The sequence below is a fragment of the Salmo trutta genome, unplaced genomic scaffold (genome assembly GCF_901001165.1).
Source record: "Salmo trutta unplaced genomic scaffold, fSalTru1.1, whole genome shotgun sequence".
NCBI classification, from domain to species: Eukaryota; Metazoa; Chordata; class Actinopteri; order Salmoniformes; family Salmonidae; genus Salmo; species Salmo trutta.
Window position 1 is genome coordinate 4,665,774 of NW_021822962.1, and position 19,103 is coordinate 4,684,876.

Consider the following 19,103-nt stretch of genomic DNA (forward strand, 5'->3'; position numbering starts at 1 on the left):
GTCCCTCAGACACTCAGATCCATTTCCACACTTAGCCATGCTAAATGCCATGAAGGTGATAACGAGAGCGTCCACATCGTAGTAAAACAAAGCTACCTGCCTGCACAGACAGACCAAGCGCCAACTATGACCGACTAGCCTCGTCATTTACTGTAAAAAGACAGCAGCCCGGATGTGAAGGGTGAGGAAGGCTGCATCCTAAATGGCATCAAAATCCCTTTATAGTGCACTACTTTTCAACCAGGGCCCATAGGACTCTGGTCAAAGGTAGTGCACTATACAGGGAATAGGGTGCCATTTTGGACGTCACATAATAATCACACAAAGGTCATGACGATGATTTCACAAAACACGCAAAACAAAACATTACAGTAAATGTACGGCATCTCCAAAACAACGGAAGTCAACAGCTCGTACGGAGCTGGTGGAGCACAAAGCCAATGTTTTGACCCAGGAGGTCAAACACAAAAAAATTCTAAAACATCCGTCCTTCCATGCCAAAGCAGCTTTGCATTAAAATCCTGGTGCCATATGTACCAAGCATCTCTACTCCGACAGTAGAGTGCTGGTCTAGGATCAGTTTGAGTATTTTAGAGCATAATGAGTACGGTTACATTGACGGGGGTGACCTGATCCTAGATCAGCACTCCTACTCAGATGGTTGATACATATGGCCTCTTCACATTCCTCTCTTTGTTCAAGTCATAAAACCAAAAATGGTGAACACTTACAAATATGAAAACTGATGAAGAGTTGGCCTGATGGAGCAGAGAATAACAACAGCCTTCCAAGACAGTAGTCAACACACGAGTCCAACTTCTGGGATATTACACAGCTATATAATGTCTGCTTCCCAAATGGCACCCTATTGTCTTCTTAGTGCAGTACATTGGACTGGGGTCTGGTCAATCTTAGTGCACTACATAAAGAATAGGGTACCATTTACATACAGTAGTCTGATTGGGGGGGGGGGCTATGTCATAAACCCTCACATTTCCAGAATAGGGTGAATAATGGAAGCCATATTGGTCAGGGAGAAATCCAAACCAGTCTAACTGGAATGAATGGCAGTAGAGGCATAATCCTGATTTGACTTCTACAGGAAAATAAAAGGCATGTGATATCAGAAATGTCTAATGTAATCGTCAATCTAAAATAGTCATAATTATAAACAGTTTATACACATTCTAATATAGCCTCTATAATATATGTAAACCGACCATAGATGTCAAAATTGTTGTTGTTTTCTTGGAGAACTGAGTGCCACTATGATACAATATCAATAGCCAACTTGTTGCATTTACAACTAGCTGAAGTCCAACCAGCCAGCGTATGGACTGTTTGAATGGAATGTTGGCATATTGACAGTTAACTTGACAAATGAATTGAATCATTCCTCTAAAAGCTGTCCGGTGAGCTAGCTAACAAACATACACTGCAGACAAATTCTTCCAATTCATTATTTTACACAATATCTTACCACAGCACTGGCTAACCATGGTGGACCAACTCCCTGACCAAAATGGCTGACAGCCTGTATACCATCATAAGGTTCATAACCATTGTAGTATTCTAATTCCTAATTCAATGGGCTGAAGCACATGAAATATATATGGTATAGGATAAATGTAGTTCTCCAATCACAGTAGTTTACCAACTCCTGTACAATGGAACATGCATTCTTCTGCTCTGACTGAGGAGAAGCAATATTGCCATCACACACACATGCTTATGCAGACACACACAAACTGATCAGCAGTAGGGTAGGTAAGAGCTCTGACCGTGTCAACCACCAGTAGGTATCTGTGGTTCTCTGATCTATAGGCCACACATCCCCTCTCTCCTTCCTCTACAACCCTGCATGGACATGGTGTCTGTCTATCCTGTCCACTGACCATGCCTCTAACCTGGGCCCACTCTCCCCTCTTATGGATGGGTGCTTCTCCGTACGTTAAAATGCACAGGGAAAGTGTTGTCTATCCTTTCTCTTCCGTCTCTCCCAACATGCACCTCTTCCTCTGTGATCCAGGGTTCTGACAGGAGAAGAGGGCGGGACTCCACCCTGGGTGGCAGGGCTAGCATTACTTCTTCCCCAGCCCATTGGTGGATTTGTTCTTCCCTGAGCTCCGCCCACGCTGCCTGGTGGGAGGAGCCTCACCCTCAGAATGCAGTTCTCCTGCAAGGTTTAAGTTTAGGATTAGATAAGGTTTAAGTTTAGGATTAGGTTCAGGTGTATTAGAACATATTGGTACATATCTAGAAAACACATCAAATGTGATGTCATACAATATAAAACAGTAAAAAGATATTGACTGCGTCCTAAATGGCACCCTATTGCCTATAGAGTGCACTCATTTTGACCAGAGCACTATGGGTACTGTGCACTGTAGCGGGAAGAGGATGCCGTTTGAGACGCAACCAAGATGTCTAAATATAGAGACAGTGCACCATCATAAAGTCATACTCAACAATTAGGCATAGCCAAAGAACAGAGTGAGTGAGGGAAAGATTCTCATTGTTTTAATATTGTGTCTGTGTTGAACAATTCACAAAGACATCTCTAATGGATGATACATTTTGATGGTTGAACATAGTTGAAAGTAGAGGTGTGTTTCCATTGGATAAGAGTTCCCCAATCAAACCAGTAGAGGTCAGACTACTACCTAACTATATTTACACTCAACCCTCCCAGTCAACCACTAGAGGTCAGACTACTACCTAACTATATTTACACTCAACCCTCCCAGTCAACCACTAGAGGTCAGACTACTACCTAACTATATTTACAGTCAACCACTAGAGGTCAGACAACTACCCAACTAAATTTACACTCAACCCTCCCAGTCAACCACTAGAGGTCAGACTACTACCTAACTATATTTACACTCAATCCTCCCAGTCAACCACTAGAGGTCAGACTACTACCTAACTATATTTACACTCAACCCTCCCAGTCAACCACTAGAGGTCAGACTACTACCTAACTATATTTACACTCAATCCTCCCAGTCAACCACTAGAGGTCAGACTACTACCTAACTATATTTACAGTCAAGCACTAGAGGTCAGACTACTACCTAACTATATTTACACTCAACCCTCCCAGTCAACCACTAGAGGTCAGACTACTACCTAACTATATTTACAGTCAACCCTCCCAGTCAACCACTAGAGGTCAGACTACTACCTAACTATATTTACAGTCAAGCACTAGAGGTCAGACTACTACCTAACTATATTTACACTCAACCCTCCCAGTCTCAGATTGGATGAAACTCAAGTTACCCAACAATAGGAGGCATAAATAACAAAAAATGGCATATTACATATGAAAGCCATTCATAATCACCTGCATGTGTTTAACCCAAGAGGATGAAGAAACACCATAGTTACCTTTCCCTTGTTCTGACACAAAGTCCTCATTGTAGTTGCTGTCCTCACATTCAGAGTAGCTCTGTAAAACACAGGAGGGGTCAGAACAGACATGTCAGTGACATATGGCTGAGGGAACGCTACACAGCCAACACATCCAGCCACAGGCAGGAGCCCCAAATGGCATCCTCCCCCTATACTGTATAGTGCACTAGAGTCCTGGTGAAAAGTAGTGCACTAGGCTATATAGGGAGTAGGGTGCCATTTGGGACTATACCAAAGTCACTGGAGTGAAAACAAGGCTAATGATCTACAGATGAAAAACTGACATCCTGTCATATTCTCTACAGATGAAAAGCTGTGACATCATGTCATATTCTCTACAGATGAAAGCTGTGACATCCTGTCATATTCTCTACAGATGAAAAGCTGTGACATCCTGTCATATTCTCTACAGATGAAAAGCTGTGACATCCTGTCATATTCTCTACAGATGAAAAGCTGTGACATCCTGTCATATTCTCTACAGATGAAAAGCTGTGACATCCTGTCATATTCTCTACAGATGAACCACAAGTCATTTTCCCTGAAGACTAAACTACAAAGTGAGTCAGCTAGTTCTCTAAAAACACAGGTGTGGAAACTGCCATTCACAGCGCGGTAAAAATGAGGGTTAAACAACATTCTACACAAATCATGGTTTCTGTAGAAAAGCCTTCCAGTTGGCTATGAGTATTTCTCAGAGAACTCTCTCAAACCCTCTCTCTGGCCCTGGGACTTTAGGCGGCAGCAAACTTGGCTAGGCAAACTGAACGAGTGTGCTCAGATACTCCCTTAAAAAGACCTTCACTTGAAATACAGCAATACTACCGTTTGTCCATCTTGAGATGCCGTAGCCAGATGCCTCAAAATAGTCTGAATTAATCTAAGAAACTCAAGAAATCTGTAATTAATTTAGACGTTTTTGCAGTAATCTTAGTCGCTCAATTAAGAAAACTAAGTTAGATATATCTATCAACCCCCCCACAAAAAATAAAATGCTAACCTCCCCTGTTATTGTAATGGTGAGAGGTTAGCATGTCTTGGGGGTATGATATAAAATGCTAACCTCCCCTGTTATTGTAATGGTGAGAGGTTAGCATGTCTTGGGGGTACGATATAAAATGCTAACCTCCCCTGTTATTGTAATGGTGAGAGGTTAGCATGTCTTGGGGGTATGATATAAAATGCTAACCTCCCCTGTTATTGTAATGGTGAGAGGTTAGCATGTCTTGGGGGTACGATATAAAATGCTAACCTCCCCTGTTATTGTAATGGTGAGAGGTTAGCATGTCTTGGGGGTATGATATAAAATGCTAACCTCCCCTGTTATTGTAATGGTGAGTGAGAGGTTAGCATGTCTTGGGGGTATGATATAAAAATGCTAACCTCCCCTGTTATTGTAATGGTTAGAGGTTAGCATGTCTTGGGGGTATGATATAAAAATGCTAACCTCCCCTGTTATTGTAATGGTTAGAGGTTAGCATGTCTTGGGGGTATGATATAAAATGCTAACCTCCCCTGTTATTGTAATGGTGAGAGGTTAGCATGTCTTGGGGGTATGATATAAAATGCTAACCTCCCCTGTTATTGTAATGGTGAGAGGTTAGCATGTCTTGGGGGTATGATATAAAATGCTAACCTCCCCTGTTATTGTAATGGTGAGAGGTTAGCATGTCTTGAGGGTATGATATAAAATGCTAACCTCCCCTGTTATTGTAATGGTGAGAGGTTAGCATGTGTTGGGGGTATGATATTTTAGCGTCCGACTTTCTCACTCATCATTATTTTCGATCTGTTCAAGATTATCCGTAATCATGGTAGCATCCAACCAAGTCACAAGCATGATGTGGTCATTGTGTGCTATGAATATGGGACCAAATGGTAAACTTTTGATTACTTTAATACACATAAGTGAATTTGTCCCAATACTTTTGTTCCCCTAAAATGGGGGGGACTATGTACAAAAAGTGCTGTACCTTTTTAACGAGTCACCCGATTCAGATGAAAATACCCTCAAATTAAAGCTGACAATCTGACCTTCAACCTCAGTCATTCGATCATTTCATAATCCAAAGTTCTGGAGTACAGAACAAAAATGTGTCACTGTCCCAATACTTTTGGAACTCACTGTTTCTTCTATTGCATTCCAGGAAACCAATACAACACTATCCCGTACACTACTAGTCTCCTCTTCCTGTTCGCCATGTGTGGTAATGTAACATGTCTGTCTGGTGTGTGGTAATAAAGTGTGGATTGTGTCCCTGTCTCCTGCTGCTCGTTCTACGTCCTCCAACAAGGACCCCAGGACAGTTACACCTACAGTCCATCTAAAGCGGCACCTCTATCAGAGTCCACCACCAGCTGGTGGCACTCTTTCAGTTTCTACAGAATAAAGAGCTGCTGAACAATGACAACAAGACACTACTAGTGCCTGTCATGGCCTGGGATAGTCACAGTTCCAGGGACATGTGTTCTAAATGGCCTGGGATAGTCACAGTTCCAGGGACATGCGTTCTAAATGGCCTGGGATAGTCACAGTTCCAGGGACCTGCGTTCTAAATGGCCTGGGATAGTCACAGTTCCAGGGACGTGCGTTCTAAATGGCCTGGGATAGTCACAGTTCCAGGGACGTGCGTTCTAAATGGCCTGGGATAGTCACAGTTCCAGGGACGTGCGTTCTAAATGGCCTGGGATAGTCACAGTTCCAGGGACGTGCGTTCTAAATGGCCTGGGATAGTCACAGTTCCAGGGACGTGCGTTCTAAATGGCCTGGGATAGTCACAGTTCCAGGGACGTGCGTTCTAAATGGCCTGGGATAGTCACAGTTCCAGGGACGTGCGTTCTAAATGGCCTGGGATAGTCACAGTTCCAGGGACATGCGTTCTAAATGGCCTGGGATAGTCACAGTTCCAGGGACATGCGTTCTAAATGGCCTGGGATAGTCACAGTTCCAGGGACATGCGTTCTAAATGGCCTGGGATAGTCACAGTTCCAGGGACATGCGTTCTAAATGGCCTGGGATAGTCACAGTTCCAGGGACATGCGTTCTAAATGGCCTGGGATAGTCACAGTTCCAGGGACATGTGTTCTAAATGGCCTGGGATAGTCACAGTTCCAGGGACAAGTGTTCTAAGCAATGAATAAAGGTGCATGTATATGGAGAATGGTTGCAGCAGGACCATCCTGTAGTCAACGAGGTGTAGTTCATATCTAGCCTGGTATGTCGGCATACCTTCTCTTTGGGGCCATAGATCTCTGCATACCACACCATCCCATACAGACACAGGAATGTGATTAAGGCCTGGGAGGAGAGGAGACAGAGTTAAGGACAGTCAGTTCAAGGTCAAGTTTCAGCTTTATTGTCCTAGAGGGAAATTGGTTGAAACAATAGTCAAAACATAAAATACAAAAATGTACATATAGATAGAGATAGATATATCTATGAATACATAGGGGGGAGGGGGGGGGGGGACTGAATGCAATGGACTGAATACACCAACGTCAAGTAGTCCCTCATATAGCCAACATGTCAGCCACAAAATGAAAACACATTGACATGCCATAGATAAACTAGTAGACTGTTATCCTGTCACCATCTAATACCAAATACTAGGACAACTACAGCCCTGGTATGTTATCCTATCAATACCAAATACTAGGACAACTACAGCCCTGGTATGTTATCCTGTCAATACCAAATACTAGGACAACTACAGCCCTGGTATGTTATCCTGTCAATACCAAATACTAGGACAACTACAGCCCTGGTATGTTATCCTGTCAATACCAAATACTAGGACAACTACAGCCCTGGTATGTTATCCTGTCAATACCAAATACTAGGACAACTACAGCCCTGGTAGGTTGGTCCAACAGTCACGTGCGCTTAACGATGACTAAGCCATTTATGGTACATTAACTATGACTAGAAACGGACTGGTCTGCTAACATAAATAGTGATATGTACTTTTAGAGACCTGAACAACTGTGTGGAGACTGGTTTGTTTATGTACATAGTAAAACATGACAGCTGTGTGGAGACTGGTTTGTTTATGTACATAGTAAAACTACTTGGACAGGACAGCTGTGTGGAGACTGGTTTGTTTATGTACATAGTAAAACTACTTGGACATGACAGCTGTGTGGAGACTGGTTTGTTTATGTACATAGTAAAACTACTTGGACAGGACAGCTGTGTGGAGACTGGTTTGTTTATGTACATAGTAAAACATGACAGCGGTGTGGAGACTGGTTTGTTTATGTACATAGTAAAACATGACAGCTGTGTGGAGACTGGTTTGTTTATGTACATAGTAAAACATGACAGTGGTGTGGAGACTGGTTTGTTTATGTACATAGTAAAACATGACAGCGGTGTGGAGACCATTCTTACCACACACAGCAGCCACACCAGCACATAGAGGACCTGGGTCTTGGAGAACAGCTCCATTCCAAACTTTATACACGCCAAGGCCTCCAGGAACGCTATGGCCCTGTGATGTCAGAGACACAGACGTCACACACTACAGCTAAGGCTGCTGGGTAATCAGCCAGCTATAGCTGTGTCCCAAATGGCTCCCTATTCCCTCCATGGTGGATAACCTGGTCTAAAGTAGTGCACTATAAAGGGAATAGGGTTCCTGTTGGGATGCAGACTATGACACCTGTCACCCGGCTGGGTGGTGACATGACAGAGTGAGGGAGAGGAGGGTGAGGGGGTGAGAGACGCAGAGAGAATGTGACAGAGAGAGGTAAGCTGAGGCCCATGGAAACATGAAACCAGCCCATCTACATGGTCAGATGTTAACATTGCCAACAGCCTTTACTGTAGTGGGAGCTGGAGGGAATAAGTACGATATTCAGATCCCTGCGAAGCGCTAATCAAAATAAACATACTGACAACAGTACACATGCCACACGCACAATGGAAACATGGATAGACAGCATTTTAATGGGATATACATGGGGGGGAACAAATGATAAAATCACATTTCACAAATGTTTTGTCTACACAAGTTTCTACGATCCCTTATTCCTCTAAACATGTGAAAACACTAGAATATACACACCGAGGGTAGTGCCTATGACCCAGTACATCACTGGGGCCAAGCTTATACTAGGCGGTGTCAGAGGAAGGCCCCAAAAATGTGTCAAACACTCCAGTCCCCCAAGTCATAGACTGGTGTCTCTAAGTCTAGGTCCAGAAGGCTCCTTAACAGATTCTACCTCCAAATCATAAGACTGCTAAACAATGAATCAAATGGCCACCCGGACTATTTACACTAACCCACCCCCCCCCCCCCCCTGTTTTTACACTGCTGCTACTTACTGTTTATTATATATACATAGTCACTTTACCCCTACCTACATGTACAAATGACCTCCACTAACCCCTTACTGTTTATTATCTATACATAGTCACTTTACCCCTACCTACATGTACAAATGACCTCCACTAACCCCTTACTGTTTATTATCTATACATAGTCACTTTACCCCTACCTACATGTACAAATGACCTCCACTAACCTGTACCCCCTTACTGTTTATTATCTATACATAGTCACTATACCCCTACCTACATGTACAAATGACCTCCACTAACCTGTACCCCCTTACTGTTTATTATCTATACATAGTCACTTTACCCCTACCTACATGTACAAATGACCTCCACTAACCCCTTACTGTTTATTATCTATACATAGTCACTTTACCCCTACCTACATGTACAAATGACCTCCACTAACCTGTACCCCCTTACTGTTTATTATCTATACATAGTCACTTTACCCCTACCTACATGTACAAATGACCTCCACTAACCTGTACCCCCTTACTGTTTATTATCTATACATAGTCACTTTACCCCTACCTACATGTACAAATGACCTCCACTAACCTGTACCCCCTTACTGTTTATTATCTATACATAGTCACTTTACCCCTACCTACATGTACAAATGACCTCCACTAACCTGTACCCCCTTACTGTTTATTATCTATACATAGTCACTTTACCCCTACCTACATGTACAAATGACCTCCACTAACCCCTTACTGTTTATTATCTATACATAGTCACTATACCCCTACCTACATGTACAAATGACCTCCACTAACCCCTTACTGTTTATTATCTATACATAGTCACTTTACCCCTACCTACATGTACAAATGACCTCCACTAACCCCTTACTGTTTATTATCTATACATAGTCGCTTTACCCCTACCTACATGTACAAATGACCTCTACTAACCTGTACCCCCTTACTGTTTATTATCTATACATAGTCACTTTACCCCTACCTACATGTACAAATGACCTCCACTAACCTGTACCCCCTTACTGTTTATTATCTATACATAGTCACTTTACCCCTACCTACATGTACAAATGACCTCCACTAACCTGTACCCCCTTACTGTTTATTATCTATACATAGTCACTATACCCCTACCTACATGTACAAATGACCTCCACTAACCTGTACCCCCTTACTGTTTATTATCTATACATAGTCACTTTACCCCTACCTACATGTACAAATGACCTCCACTAACCCCTTACTGTTTATTATCTATACATAGTCACTATACCCCTACCTACATGTACAAATGACCTCCACTAACCCCTTACTGTTTATTATCTATACATAGTCACTATACCCCTACCTACATGTACAAATGACCTCCACTAACCTGTACCCCCTTACTGTTTATTATCTATACATAGTCACTTTACCCCTACCTACATGTACAAATGACCTCCACTAACCTGTACCCCCTTACTGTTTATTATCTATACATAGTCACTATACCCCTACCTACATGTACAAATGACCTCCACTAACCTGTACCCCCTTACTGTTTATTATCTATACATAGTCACTTTACCCCTACCTACATGTACAAATGACCTCCACTAACCTGTACTCCTTACTGTTTATTATCTATACATAGTCACTATACCCCTACCTACATGTACAAATGACCTCCACTAACCTGTACCCCCTTACTGTTTATTATCTATACATAGTCACTTTACCCCTACCTACATGTACAAATGACCTCCACTAACCCCTTACTGTTTATTATCTATACATAGTCACTTTACCCCTACCTACATGTACAAATGACCTCCACTAACCCCTTACTGTTTATTATCTATACATAGTCACTATACCCCTACCTACATGTACAAATGACCTCCACTAACCCCTTACTGTTTATTATCTATACATAGTACCTTTACCCCTACCTACATGTACAAATGACCTCCACTAACCTGTACCCCCTTACTGTTTATTATCTATACATAGTCACTTTACCCCTACCTACATGTACAAATGACCTCCACTAACCTGTACCCCCTTACTGTTTATTATCTATACATAGTCACTTTACCCCTACCTACATGTACAAATGACCTCCACTAACCTGTACCCCCTTACTGTTTATTATCTATACATAGTCACTTTACCCCTACCTACATGTACAAATGACCTCCACTAACCCCTTACTGTTTATTATCTATACATAGTCACTTTACCCCTACCTACATGTACAAATGACCTCCACTAACCTGTACCCCCTTACTGTTTATTATCTATACATAGTCACTTACCCCTACCTACATGTACACATGACCTCTACTAACCTGTACCCCCTTACTGTTTATTATCTATACATAGTCACTTTACCCCTACCTACATGTACAAATGACCTCCACTAACCTGTACCCCCTTACTGTTTATTATCTATACATAGTCACTTTACCCCTACCTACATGTACAAATGACCTCCACTAACCCCTTACTGTTTATTATCTATACATAGTCACTTTACCCCTACCTACATGTACAAATGACCTCCACTAACCCCTTACTGTTTATTATCTATACATAGTCACTATACCCCTACCTACATGTACAAATGACCTCCACTAACCTGTACCCCCTTACTGTTTATTATCTATACATAGTCACTTTACCCCTACCTACATGTACAAATGACCTCCACTAACACCTTACTGTTTATTATCTATACATAGTCACTTTACCCCTACCTACATGTACAAATGACCTCCACTAACCCCTTACTGTTTATTATCTATACATAGTCACTATACCCCTACCTACATGTACAAATGACCTCCACTAACCTGTACCCCCTTACTGTTTATTATCTATACATAGTCACTTTACCCCTACCTACATGTACAAATGACCTCCACTAACCCCTTACTGTTTATTATCTATACATAGTCACTTTACCCCCACCTACATGTACAAATGACCTCCACTAACCTGTACCCCCTTACTGTTTATTATCTATACATAGTCACTTTACCCCTACCTACATGTACAAATGACCTCCACTAACCCCTTACTGTTTATTATCTATACATAGTCACTTTACCCCTACCTACATGTACAAATGACCTCCACTAACCTGTACCCCCTTACTGTTTATTATCTATACATAGTCACTTTACCCCTACCTACATGTACAAATGACCTCCACTAACCTGTACCCCCTTACTGTTTATTATCTATACATAGTCACTTTACCCCTACCTACATGTACAAATGACCTCCACTAACACCTTACTGTTTATTATCTATACATAGTCACTTTACCCCTACCTACATGTACAAATGACCTCCACTAACCCCTTACTGTTTATTATCTATACATAGTCACTATACCCCTACCTACATGTACAAATGACCTCCACTAACCTGTACCCCCTTACTGTTTATTATCTATACATAGTCACTTTACCCCTACCTACATGTACAAATGACCTCCACTAACCCCTTACTGTTTATTATCTATACATAGTCACTTTACCCCCACCTACATGTACAAATGACCTCCACTAACCTGTACCCCCCTTACTGTTTATTATCTATACATAGTCACTTTACCCCTACCTACATGTACAAATGACCTCCACTAACCTGTACCCCCTTACTGTTTATTATCTATACATAGTCACTTTACCCCTACCTACATGTACAAATGACCTCCACTAACCTGTACCCCCTTACTGTTTATTATCTATACATAGTCACTTTACCCCTACCTACATGTACAAATGACCTCCACTAACCTGTACCCCCTTACTGTTTATTATCTATACATAGTCACTATACCCCTACCTACATGTACAAATGACCTCCACTAACCTGTACCCCCTTACTGTTTATTATCTATACATAGTCACTTTACCCCTACCTACATGTACAAATGACCTCCACTAACCTGTACCCCCTTACTGTTTATTATCTATACATAGTCACTTTACCCCTACCTACATGTACAAATGACCTCCACTAACCTGTACCCGCTTACTGTTTATTATCTATACATAGTCACTTTACCCCTACCTACATGTACAAATGACCTCCACTAACCTGTACCCCCTTACTGTTTATTATCTATACATAGTCACTTTACCCCTACCTACATGTACAAATGACCTCCACTAACCTGTACCCCCTTACTGTTTATTATCTATACATAGTCACTTTACCCCTACCTACATGTACAAATGACCTCCACTAACCTGTACCCCCTTACTGTTTATTATCTATACATAGTCACTATACCCCTACCTACATGTACAAATGACCTCCACTAACCTGTACCCCCTTACTGTTTATTATCTATACATAGTCACTTTACCCCTACCTACATGTACAAATGACCTCCACTAACCTGTACCCCCTTACTGTTTATTATCTATACATAGTCACTTTACCCCTACCTACATGTACAAATGACCTCCACTAACCTGTACCCCCTTACTGTTTATTATCTATACATAGTCACTTTACCCCTACCTACATGTACAAATGACCTCCACTAACCTGTACCCCCTTACTGTTTATTATCTATACATAGTCACTATACCCCTACCTACATGTACAAATGACCTCCACTAACCTGTACCCCCTTACTGTTTATTATCTATACATAGTCACTTTACCCCTACCTACATGTACAAATGACCTCCACTAACCCCTTACTGTTTATTATCTATACATAGTCACTATACCCCTACCTACATGTACAAATGACCTCCACTAACCTGAACCCCTTAATGTTTATTATCTATACATAGTCACTTTACCCCTACCTACATGTACAAATGACCTCCACTAACCTGTACCCCCTTACTGTTTATTATCTATACATAGTCACTTTACCCCTACCTACATGTACAAATGACCTCCACTAACCTGTACCCCCTTACTGTTTATTATCTATACATAGTCACTATACCCCTACCTACATGTACAAATGACCTCCACTAACCTGTACCCCCTTACTGTTTATTATCTATACATAGTCACTTTACCCCTACCTACATGTACAAATGACCTCCACTAACCCCTTACTGTTTATTATCTATACATAGTCACTATACCCCTACCTACATGTACAAATGACCTCCCACTAACCCCTTACTGTTTATTATCTATACATAGTCACTTTACCCCTACCTACATGTACAAATGACCTCCACTAACCTGTACCCCCTTACTGTTTATTATCTATACATAGTCACTATACCCCTACCTACATGTACAAATGACCTCCACTAACCTGTACCCCCTTACTGTTTATTATCTATACATAGTCACTTTACCCCTACCTACATGTACAAATGACCTCCACTAACCTGTACCCCCTTACTGTTTATTATCTATACATAGTCACTTTACCCCTACCTACATGTACAAATGACCTCCACTAACCTGTACCCCCTTACTGTTTATTATCTATACATAGTCACTTTACCCCTACCTACATGTACAAATGACCTCCACTAACCTGTACCCCCTTACTGTTTATTATCTATACATAGTCACTTTACCCCTACCTACATGTACAAATGACCTCCACTAACCCCTTACTGTTTATTATCTATACATAGTCACTTTACCCCTACCTACATGTACAAATGACCTCCACTAACCTGTACCCCCTTACTGTTTATTATCTATACTAGTCACTTTACCCCTACCTACATGTACAAATGACCTCCACTAACCTGTACCCCCTTACTGTTTATTATCTATACATAGTCACTTTACCCCTACCTACATGTACAAATGACCTCCACTAACCCCCTTACTGTTTATTATCTATACATAGTCACTATACCCCTACCTACATGTACAAATGACCTCCAACCTGTAACCCCTTACTGTTTATTATCTATACATAGTCACTTTACCCCTACCTACATGTACAAATGACCTCCACTAACCTGTACCCCTTACTGTTTATTATCTATACATAGTCACTTTACCCCTACCTACATGTACAAATGACCTCCACTAACCTGTACCCCCTTACTGTTTATTATCTATACATAGTCACTTTACCCCTACCTACATGTACAAATGACCTCCACTAACCTGTACCCCCTTACTGTTTATTATCTATACATAGTCACTTTACCCCTACCTACATGTACAAATTGACCTCCACTAACCTGTACCCCCCTTACTGTTTATTATCTATACATAGTCACTTTACCCCTACCTACATGTACAAATGACCTCCACTAACCTACCCCTTACTGTTTATTATCTATACATAGTCACTTTACCCCTACCTACATGTACAAATGACCTCCACTAACCCCTTACTGTTTATTATCTATACATAGTCACTTTACCCCTACCTACATGTACAAATGACCTCCACTAACCCCTTACTGTTTATTATCTATACATAGTCACTTTACCCCTACCTACATGTACAAATGACCTCCACTAACCTGTACCCCCTTACTGTTTATTATCTATACATAGTCACTTTACCCCTACCTACATGTACAAATGACCTCCACTAACCTGTACCCCCTTACTGTTTATTATCTATACATAGTCACTTTACCCCTACCTACATGTACAAATGACCTCCACTAACCTGTACCCCCTTACTGTTTATTATCTATACATAGTCACTTTACCCCTACCTACATGTACAAATGACCTCCACTAACCCCTTACTGTTTATTATCTATACATAGTCACTTTACCCCTACCTACATGTACAAATGACCTCCACTAACCTGTACCCCCTTACTGTTTATTATCTATACATAGTCACTTTACCCCTACCTACATGTACAAATGACCTCCACTAACCCCTTACTGTTATTATCTATACATAGTCACTTTACCCCTACCTACATGTACAAATGACCTCCACTAACCTGTACCCCTTACTGTTTATTATCTATACATAGTCACTTTACCCCTACCTACATGTACAAATGACCTCCACTAACCTGTACCCCCTTACTGTTTATTATCTATACATAGTCACCTTATACCCCTACCTACATGTACAAATGACCTCCACTAACCTGTACCCCCTTACTGTTTATTATCTATACATAGTCACTTTACCCCTACCTACATGTACAAATGACCTCCACTAACCTGTACCCCCTTACTGTTTATTATCTATACATAGTCACTTACCCCTACCTACATGTACAAATGACCTCCACTAACCTGTACCCCCTTACTGTTTATTATCTATACATAGTCACTTTACCCCTACCTACATGTACAAATGACCTCCACTAACCTGTACCCCCTTACTGTTTATTATCTATACATAGTCACTATACCCCTACCTACATGTACAAATGACCTCCACTAACCTGTACCCCCTTACTGTTTATTATCTATACATAGTCACTTTACCCCTACCTACATGTACAAATGACCTCCACTAACTACCCCTTACTGTTTATTATCTATACATAGTCACTTACCCCTACCTACATGTACAAATGACCTCCACTAACCTGTACCCCCTTACTGTTTATTATCTATACATAGTCACTTTACCCCTACCTACATGTACAAATGACCTCCACTAACCTGTACCCCCTTACTGTTTATTATCTATACATAGTCCCTTATACCCCTACCTACATGTACAGATCACCTCCACTAGACTGTACCCCCTTACTGTTTATTATCTATACATAGTCACTTTACCCCCTACCTACATGTACAAATGACCTCCACTAACCTGTACCCCCTTACTGTTTATTATCTATACATAGTCACTTTACCCCTACCTACATGTACAAATGACCTCCACTAACCTGTACCCCTTACTGTTTATTATCTATACATAGTCACTATACCCCTACCTACATGTACAAATGACCTCCACTAACCTGTACCCCCTTACTGTTTATTATCTATACATAGTCACTTTACCCCTACCTACATGTACAAATGACCTCCACTAACCTGTACCCCCTTACTGTTTATTATCTATACATAGTCACTTATACCCCTACCTACATGTACAAATGACCTCCACTAACCTGTACCCCCTTACTGTTTATTATCTATACATAGTCACTTTACCCCTACCTACATGTACAAATGACCTCCACTAACCTGTACCCCCTTACTGTTTATTATCTATACATAGTCACTTTACCCCTACCTACATGTACAAATGACCTCCACTAACCCCTTACTGTTTATTATCTATACATAGTCACTTATACCCCTACCTACATGTACAAATGACCTCCACTAACCCCTTACTGTTTATTATCTATACATAGTCACTATACCCCTACCTACATGTACAAATGACCTCCACTAACCCCTTACTGTTTATTATCTATACATAGTCACTATACCCCTACCTACATGTACAAATGACCTCCACTAACCCCTTACTGTTTATTATCTATACATAGTCACTTTACCCCTACCTACATGTACAAATGACCTCCACTAACCTGTACCCCCTTACTGTTTATTATCTATACATAGTCACTTACCCCTACCTACATGTACAAATGACCTCCACTAACCTGTACCCCCTTACTGTTTATTATCTATACATAGTCACTATACCCCTACCTACATGTACAAATGACCTCCACTACCTGTACCCCCCTTACTGTTTATTATCTATACATAGTCACTTTACCCCTACCTACATGTACAAATGACCTCCACTAACCCCTTACCTGTTTATTATCTATACATAGTCACTTTACCCCTACCTACATGTACAATGCCTCCACTAACCCCTTACCTGTTTAATTATCTATACATAGTCACTATACCCCTACCTACATGTACAAATGACCTCCACTAACCCCTTACTGTTTATTATCTATACATAGTCACCTTTACCCCTACCCTACATTACAAATGACCTCCACTAACCTGTACCCCCTTACTGTTATTATCTATACATAGTCACTATACCCCCTACCTACATGTAGCAAATGACCCTCCACTAACCTGTACCCACCCTTACTGTTTATTAGCTATACATATCGACTTTAGACCCCTACCTACAGGTACAAATGACCGCCACTAACCTTGTACCCCCTTACTGTTTTTATCTATCATAGTCACTTTACCCCTACCCTACAATGTACAATGACCTCCACTAACCTGTTACCGCCCTGTACTGTTTCTTTATTTAATCATAGGCACTTTAACCCCTACCTACATGTACAAAATGACCTCCACTAACCACTTAACTGTTTATTATCTATACATAGTCCTATACCCCCTCCGACATGTAACAAAATGACCCTGCCACTAACCCCTTAACATTCGTTTTTAGCTATACATACTTAACCTTACCCCTACCTACGTACAAATGACCCCACTAACCTGTACCCCCTTACTGTTTATTATCTATACATAGTCACTTTACCCCTACCTACATGTACACATGACCTCTACTAACCTGTACCCCCTTACTGTTTATTATCTATACATAGTCACTTTACCCCTACCTACATGTACAAATGACCTCCACTAACCTGTACCCCCTTACTGTTTATTATCTATACATAGTCCTTTACCCCTACCTACATGTACAAATGACCTCCACTAACCCCTTACTGTTTATTATCTATACATAGTCACTTTAACCCCTACCTACATGTACAAATGACCTCCACTAACCTGTACCCCCTTACTGTTTATTATCTATACATGTCACTTTACCCCTACCTACATGTACAAATGACCTCCACTAACCCCTTACTGTTTATTATCTATACATAGTCACTTTACCCCTACCTACATGTACAAATGACCTCCACTAACCTGTACCCCCTACTGTTTATTATCTATACATAGTCACTTTACCCCTACCTACATGTACAAATGACCTCCACTAACCTGTACCCCCTTACTGTTTATTATCTATACATAGTCACTTTACCCCTACCTACATGTACAAATGACCTCCACTAACCTGTACCCCTTACTGTTTATTATCTATACATAGTCACTTTACCCCTACCTACATGTACAAATGACCTCCACTAACCTGTACCCCCTTACTGTTTATTATCTATACATAGTCACTATACCCCTACCTACATGTACAAATGACCTCCACTAACCCCTTACTGTTTATTATATACATAGTCCCTTTACCCCTACCTACATGTACAAATGACCTCCACTAACCTGTACCCCCTTACTGTTTATTATCTACATAGTCCTTTACCCCTACCTACATGTACAAATGACCTCCACTAACCTGTACCCCCTTACTGTTTATTATCTATACATAGTCACTATACCCCTACCTACATGTACAAATGACCTCCACTAACCTGTACCCCTTACTGTTTATTATCTTA

The 19,103-nt window shown here is 41.0% G+C and overlaps 1 protein-coding gene across 1 annotated transcript; it reads right to left on the reverse strand.

The window, feature by feature from the left end:
* Window positions 1-297: 297 nt before the first annotated feature.
* On the reverse strand, window positions 298-8,252 carry LOC115187597 (phosphatidylserine synthase 1-like). The gene is made up of 4 exons (XM_029746551.1): window positions 7,808-8,252; window positions 6,647-6,715; window positions 3,394-3,454; window positions 298-2,176 (listed from the first exon to the last, which is right to left on the reverse strand). The coding sequence occupies exons 1-4, from the start codon at window positions 7,862-7,864 to the stop codon at window positions 2,082-2,084; spliced, it is 282 nt and encodes a 93-aa protein (XP_029602411.1). The 5' UTR covers window positions 7,865-8,252; the 3' UTR covers window positions 298-2,081.
* Window positions 8,253-19,103: the final 10,851 nt, after the last annotated feature.